General features: G+C 35.6%; 1 protein-coding gene across 1 annotated transcript; it reads left to right on the top strand.

Annotated features, from left to right (window-relative positions):
* Window positions 1-150: 150 nt before the first annotated feature.
* C05C9.2 (uncharacterized protein) lies at window positions 151-4,729 on the top strand. The gene is made up of 8 exons (NM_077461.6): window positions 151-254; window positions 304-363; window positions 406-461; window positions 3,963-4,164; window positions 4,218-4,269; window positions 4,314-4,396; window positions 4,461-4,496; window positions 4,547-4,729. The coding sequence occupies exons 1-8, from the start codon at window positions 152-154 to the stop codon at window positions 4,627-4,629; spliced, it is 675 nt and encodes a 224-aa protein (NP_509862.2). The 5' UTR covers window position 151; the 3' UTR covers window positions 4,630-4,729.
* The last annotated feature ends 3,193 nt before the right edge of the window (window positions 4,730-7,922 follow it).

Below are 7,922 nucleotides of genomic sequence, written 5' to 3' on the forward strand. Positions count from 1 at the left end.
CGTATCTAGAAAAGGTTACACTGTTGCCCTTAGTTACCCGTGACGATGCCTTCACACTTTTATTTATCACACCCTCTTTTTTTTTTGCGTTTTTGGTCACTCTTGCTTTCGGTGCGAGCATCATTTATGACTTCACTCTCTTTTTTTCAGCATGTATCGCGAAATGCTTCATCAGGGAATTCAGTTATACTGCGAGATTTGGCCGTGCGATCGAGAATGTGGAAAGTTTCACGAAAGGTTCATAAACACAACAAGTAAGATCAAAATAATTTGCGAGTTTCTGAATTTAATAACAAAATTGAGAATTGAGAAGAATGAAAACAATGTCAGAATCAGTGGATCATCAAATACCAATGACAAATGGTGAGTGAGAAAAAACACAACGAAAAATTATTATTCTTTAAGGAAAATCGAAAACAAAAGGAGTTTTCGAGGAAATAATGGAGATGGCAGCAAGAAAGGTGAATATTTTTACATATTTCAAATTATTGAGAATCTTGAATTAGAAATGGTCATCAAATAAAATATTTTCTGTGTGAGACATATCAGAAAAATCCTGCATCAGGTCAACTTGAACTTGGCAATTAAACTGAAGCTTCTAGGTTTTTTAATAATAATTTTTTCAAACTGAATTGGAACGATAATTTTGATGAAATTAGAAAAATAAAGTAAAATTATATATACATATAAAAAAAATACATAGAAAATTTTTTTATTTTTCAAACACGCGTATTCAAAGAATTTCTCAAAATGATTTCCAGAAGTTTCAAAAAATTATGACTCGGATTTCTGTACTGACGTCGCACAATAAGATTCGTGTGACGTCACTTTTTAAAAAGATTAATAAATATATACACCGATGTTTTTTTTAAACGGTATCTTATTTGAAAACTGGGAGGTTAACTAATTCAGGGTCTGACAATTACACACAATATTTCAATTTTCCGCAAAATTTTGTTAGACGTTCCTCTGGCTAGGTTTTCCCCGTAATCAAAAAATTAACCATCAAAACAAATTATAATAATTCTACGATTTTGTCTAGCAAAGTTTTGATGCGCAAGTCGTAGAAACCGGTAAAGATCCCTATCTTCGCGCCTACAATCAATGTGCAACACTTCGAAAAACTTCCAGTTTCCCAGAAGATAAAAATTCGTTATTGGTTTGCAGTAAAGTATTTTGTGCCTGGATAGAAGCTACTTTGTTTGATCTTTCTGATTTTTCTCATTAATCAGTTACGTTACGTTAGTTTATGGTCGCTGGTTCTCAGACTTTCTGTCTCTACAAAACGCTGAAACAATATTTTTTGCCACTTTGCACATTTTTGTTGTTAGTATTTTTTGAATTTGATAAGAGGATTTCAAGCAAGTGCTCTTTCCAAGGATTTATAAAAGAGAGTGTGTAGAGAACAGAATAAGCAAAGAGGTTTACGCAATATAATGAAAAAGTATCGCGGCTTTCGTACTTAACTAATAGTCATTCATGATAGAATTTGTGCAAGGTATGTAAAAGATCGATAAGATAAAACGTGAGAAAAAACTCAAAAGTAACCTATGGACAGAAAACGTCAGGTTCTCCCTTTTTTGTTGCACAAATCACAAAATTCAAAAAAGTTGTTTTTTGTCCTTCATTGGATGAGTGAGCTACTGTATACATTAGAAACTTATTATCAAAAGGCAATAAAATTATGCAAGAGGTTATATTTGCACGGTTATAGAAAATTTCCTGTTAGCAACTCGGAGGGCAAAAAATAATATATACACACAATTTTTACGACTTACGAACACGAGGCCGGAATTTAAATACGTGTAGAAGATCTACAGCAACACAGCAGCTAATCTTACTCTCACTCGTAACTATCAGTAGAGCATTCTGCTGTCAATTGGGCTCCAACAGCGCCACAGTCAGAAGAGGGGAAGGGTAGAAGACCGGCGACCAGGGCAATGGCTGCGACGGCGGTCGCGCTCGGAGCCAAGACGAGAATATGAAGGAAGGAGCCTGTTGTGAGGTGTATGTGAAAGAAGGAAGGAGGCGGGCAACATCCTACCGGTGGTCGGTAGGAGTGATTGTATGACGTTGGAAAACCAAAATAAAGAAGAAGAAATGCCAAAGAGGGTTGTTCGATAATACTGGAAACTTGTGATATTGTGATAACGATGGAAGCTTTGATAAACAGTGGCTCGATCTAGCATGAGCAGCATGAGCAGAAGACAATGAAACCAATTCCTTATCGTTTTCAATAGAGGCAGAGAAGAAACCTTTGATGATATAGATGCACACATTCTTGCGTAGAGTTTCTACGGTATGATACTTCAATCTTCAAATGTTCGTACACCTCTGTACCAATTTAATACGTGTTTAGAATGAGAACGTTTCAAGGTAGGGCTGGAGAAATAAAGGAGTCTCACTGCTGTTCTCAAAAATCGCCCCTTCTTTTCGACATTGAAACATATTAATGCAACGAATATATATTCCCCATGTTATTTCTTATAATGTGGTTTCCGTTTCATAGTTTCCCATCTTTCCCCTTTTTCAATCTGTGTGCATGTTGAGGAGAACAACAGAAAGAGCGACACACGGAAATCAATGCGATGCAGCCATCCCTTTTTTGACCAGAGGAGTACGCGATGAGGGGAAACGGGACAGCGCGCCCGTGTTAAATTAGAAGTTGCGAGGAGCTATGAAGTTGACAACGCCAGCGCCATAGACCGAAACGTCTATAATTTCTGATTGGATAGCCAACGTGAAGAAGAGGGATAGTTGTCTTTCTCCGTTTTTCTCCTTGGGAATATCAATGTAAATCAGAAAGACGAGATTTGGAAAAGTGAATTGGGCGAAAAAAAAGAAAGAGAGAGAAAGATGACGAGCAAAAATATGAAATCGAAGGGAAAAGTGAATGCATACCGTTGTGATTGCTTTGGGCGCGAAAGAACAGAGAGTGCAATGCCATTACATAAAATACAAGCCTCTTTCATTTTAATGAAAAAAGATTGTCATGGCAATGTCAATTTGAATGAAGATAGACGATTCAAATTCAATCAAAATGCCAAAATTAAGGTTTGGGGATTTCACAAAATTTATATTTAATTCCATAATTCCAAAAATTGCACTAATTTTACTTCAATGAAAAAACAAGTAGCTTTTGTTTCCCACTGTTGTTCACTTCTCGAGCTGAAGAGTTTGTTTGTGTAGTTTGTAAGATATCGAAAAGTCTAACAAAACATGCCTGTACAACTTAACTGTTAAGAACTGCTTCACACATTACACTGCGTCCAAATACCATTTGCCATTTGCTAAGTGTGTAATGTTAAACGAAAAGAGTTAGTCTCAAAAAGGGCACACGACAAGTGGGGTGAAGAAGGTACTATGTGATAAGAAACCAATGAAGTATTTGCAAAATGAGTAATGTTAAGGGTGATGATGTGGCTAAAACATAATTAGGTGTTGTTCATAACCAAGGCTCAGGGTTGTGCGGCAACCAGATCGGCAACTGCACAAAACGGCTTATCTCGGTATAGTAATCCTACTTTTTGAAACAAAAATTAAAATAGAAACGTTGTAAAGTGTTTGATTGATTTGAAATTGAATCTTTTTTTTGTTAAAAAGTACCAAATACCGGTAAGTTCGGCGGCCGGCAACCTCTAGGCCTCTATGTGAAGTCCTGCAAAAATTTTTCAGCGAGAATAAGTTTTATTTCCAAATCAATCAGAAACTTCACTGCAATTCTATTTTAATATTTTATTTCTACTTTTCCAACGTTATTACGCTCATATTTAACCTTAATCAGAAGTGGAAACACTTTGTTCAGAGTCTGTGGAGAACTTCAGACCTCAATTAAGCTTTTGGATATGATTTCTGAATTGTTTCAAAAGCTAAGTTGGTAAAAAGTGATAAATGCATAACCAACAATGTAGTAGAAGATGAACCTTGTATACTGAAATAGAATAAATTTTTCAATGTTTCAGGACTCCCAAAACTTCATCGAAGTTCCTCTGCCATCTCTGCCAGAAGAATTTCAATCACTGACGCTGGGAAGTAAGAAACGTGCAAAACGACAAAGCACAAAAGACGCCGATACTACAATGATATTTTTCGATAACCCTGTGTGGGATGACGCAAAATTTCGTCAGGAGCTACTCGATTCTGACGAGGAAAGGTACTCAATAGGTATGTGTTAATAATCGTTTACGAAAACATCTAACAAATTATTGTGTCTCCAGGGGATGCGCCTTACATCATGGACGACGACGACACTCTTGACGACATACTTAGGTAAAGTATTCATAAATATAAGCAATTTAAAATAATAATTTCAGGGACACTTACCACGAATCAGCTTCAAATCCAATAGAGCATTATCAAACTGATGAAACAATCCTTTCGAGTGACGATGAAAACGGTGAGGGAAAAAAAGATGAAAGAAAATGCATAAAATCAATTTAAAAACCACTTAACAGTTTCAGACTACAGCACACTGGATTTGCGACAACAAGCCAATGGTGAGTAATAATAACACAATTTAAATAAGTTTATACTTACATCAGTTAAGGCTCATTCCGTTCGCCAAAATTGCTGGTTCCCAGTCTTCGATCACCAGATGCTAAATATGAAGGAAGTATTTTAGATCTCTAACCTAACGTAATTGGAAAATGTTTTTATTTGAAACCATATCGCATTGTGGCAAATCTTACTTTCTCCATTTCTTATATTTTCCGTCAAAACTAAAACAAATGTTTCTTGTCTTCACAAGCTTTGCAGTAAAACACAATTAATTCAGTAAGAAAATCAGAGAGAAAACAAAATGATCAAATCGAAATACGTGTTGAAATATAGTAAAAAGAGAAGATCGCTCACAAATTCCATATGTGCAACAGCTGCAAAATTGCTTCCTACCATCCACAAGTGACACATTTTCTGAAATTTTCACTACTAAAAAATTAGAAAAACGACAAATTGGTGCTCACTGTAAACATCTTGAATGAATCTCAACAATTTGTTGCTCACTGATGTTTATTTTTGATGTGTCCACTGCAAATGGTAAGATGTAAATTACAATAACAAATAAAAAACAATTAGTGCTATGTTGGCAACTGTATGTGACAGTACTTAAAAGTTCAAGCTGAATACGTTAATCAAATTTGTAAAGGTAGACTATCAATTGTGGAAATTTTGCAAGGATGTTAAGTTATTTTAGCATTATAAAAATACGTTTTATTCATTTTCCAGTTTGTCGTACTCTACCTTCTTAGAACTCTATTCTTAGTATCCTAATTTAAAAAAAAAAACTGAATGTAAATTCAAAAACAAAAAATTAATATCTAATAGAATAAATGTTGACAAAATCTTACGATATGTTTCTAATTTTGTTTATTTGATTTTTCAGTCTTTAAACTATAGTCTATCTGTATAGTTTCAGTAATGATCGCATTGAATTCTCCAGAAGAATATAATAAATGGTCACACTTTGCTTGACAAACATTTTCTCATTGTTTCCTTGGACAGTACTGCTCAATATAGCCAACAATGTGTACATACCTTCTGTGCACACCCTAAGCGGCAAAGGGAGCCCGTCCCTTATCGTTTAACCACCATAATTCATCTCCAACGTGCCAAGATTTGCGTTTCGAATTTAGCATCTTGTTCATTAAGTCGCCCGCAAAAACCTTTAGTTCAAACAGAACAGGCAATAAAGCAAAACATCGTGGTCAGCGTTTAAATAGAAAGTTGTGCGAATTGTGACAAATGACCCTTGAAGATAAATTTCAATCAAAAACGGAGAAGTTCTGAAGAAGTAACCGTGATGTTACACTTTCCCGACCGCAAGACTAATAACGGAAGTGAACACCTTCCAAATACCTCTTGGTAAACCTCTTGGTACATAAGTAAATAAAACCACTGAACAAGTAAAGTCTACTAGGCTCCAAGATTTGTAATATTCGCTTGCTTCCTTAAAGTCTTTATTTTGGATTTTTCATCATTTTGAGCCTTCCAATACAATATTCAAGGAGAAAACCAGTGAGGGTTATTCTAAAAACTAATCTCTGCATTACAAATAAAACATAACGCACCAGTTCGCAAGAAAATACATATATAATTTTTTGCTTCATGAATATATTTTTAAATAAAATATTATTAGTATATTTTTATTGGAGATTATTATTCTTTTCAAAATTCGTTTGAACAGTCAATTCTTAAAACACTATTTGCAATAACATTAGTAATACAATCCCAACGTCAAACCTGTTGCAACTTTTTATATGACTTCACTGTACTCACTTAAATGAGATTCTGTTCTCATTCATTTTTTGTGCGCCTGTTTCACTGATCTTCATCATTATCATCGTAATCATTATCATTGTCGAACCTGTCAAAAATGAAAAGCATACATCGGACAGTTTGTTCCTTTTTTGGACGAAGAAAATGAAAAAAAAGCCGGCGAATGTTTTGAGCGGTCATTAGGCCAAATCAAATTGCGCGGCGACCTCTATGAGAGCGCGAGTGGCTTATCAGAAACGAATCTTAAACAAATATTATCGTTTGCTCCAGACTTTCAATCGTGGCGAAAGGCTTTTTTTGAGTCTCTTTGCATCTTGACCGCCCCCCCCCCCCCCTTTATTGTTTCGATTTCATCGAGATACCCGCCTGTTCGTCAAACTCTCATTTCATTTCGTTCTCAAAATTCAACTTTGTTTATTCACACTTCAGACATTGCAAGTTTCGATTTTTATTTATTATGCAATAAATTGAACTTTTTCATTTCGGTCACTGTCGGATAAGTGAATTTATTGCGAACTGTGTTTTGCTCTGCTCTCTGAGCACCGTGTCTCTATCGAGCACACCGAACCATTTGCAACAACATGAATAGAAATCGCCAGAATCATTGTTGTGACTTGTCAAGTTTTTGCGCTTTCCACTTCGCCCACTTCGGAGTGCAACCAATTTTCGTCTTGTTCGCCGCCGAGTAGGTGTATTTGGTTTCACGCCAACGTGATAGCAACCACGAGCAAACATTGTTCACCCATTGCGTGCACGCTTGTTCTCACCGGGGTGAAGGGAAGAAGCTCTGTGATTTTGAACCTTCAAGTGCTGGTCACTAAATGTTTTTTCTTTTTTCCGTGATCTGTTGATTAAATTTTTCCCTTTTGTTTTTTTTTCTCAAAAATCTTTTTTCTAACTAGAAAATCGGTGAAAACATATGCGTTGATACGTTTCAATTATTTAACACCTACAGAGGAAAATCATTTTAAATCTTCGGATATAGGTTAGACTTCTAAGCCAGAAACATGCTAATGAACAACATTGTTGAAAACATTCACTTTATGGTGGTACATAAAAAAAACTATTATAGAAAAGTAGGAAAAGTGAAAATTGAACAAATTTAAATGAAAAAATTTAACATCAAAGTTGATTCTTTTTTTGAATTTCCAAACTTAAAAAAACCACTGTTTCTGTTATTCATACTTCAGAACATCCTTGCTATTTTTAACGTACATTCTTAACGCTTTATTTTTGATTTATTCTCAAGCACTTTTCTTTCTACGAAAATAAATCTGTTCACAAACGGTCTAGACACAATGAAACTGATCCCACTGGAACTTTCAATCTTTGCCTTCATCCCCAACCTTCTCTTGCAAATCCACTTGTGTCGGTGTACATAAAAACAATGTGAAAAATGAAAATGGGATATCATGTTTCCTTTGACCCGACACCAGTGGGATACCTGAACGGTTCGAACCGGCTTGGCTCAGGAGTTGTTTTTCTGTTTTATCTCGAGCACCTATCTCCCCACAGCTGCTAACACACAGATGGTATGCGCTCAGTTTTTTGCGCCGAATCTCGCCTTCCAATTTATTTAACCTCGTGAGCCTCATCGTATCGTTCGTTTTGTTTGCAACTTGACCCCTCATTCCTCGAAAATTTAGTTC

Source organism: Caenorhabditis elegans, chromosome X (genome assembly GCF_000002985.6).
Source record: "Caenorhabditis elegans chromosome X".
NCBI lineage: Eukaryota > Metazoa > Nematoda > Chromadorea > Rhabditida > Rhabditidae > Caenorhabditis > Caenorhabditis elegans.

Coding starts and splice junctions, on each gene's coding strand:
- C05C9.2 (NM_077461.6), top strand. CDS start 152: ATGTATCGCGAAATGCTTCATCAGGGAATTCAGTTATACTGCGAGATT. Junction 364..405: donor TCAAATACCAATGACAAATG/GTGAGTGAGAAA, acceptor TTATTCTTTAAG/GAAAATCGAAAACAAAAGGA. Junction 4,270..4,313: donor ACTCTTGACGACATACTTAG/GTAAAGTATTCA, acceptor TAATAATTTCAG/GGACACTTACCACGAATCAG.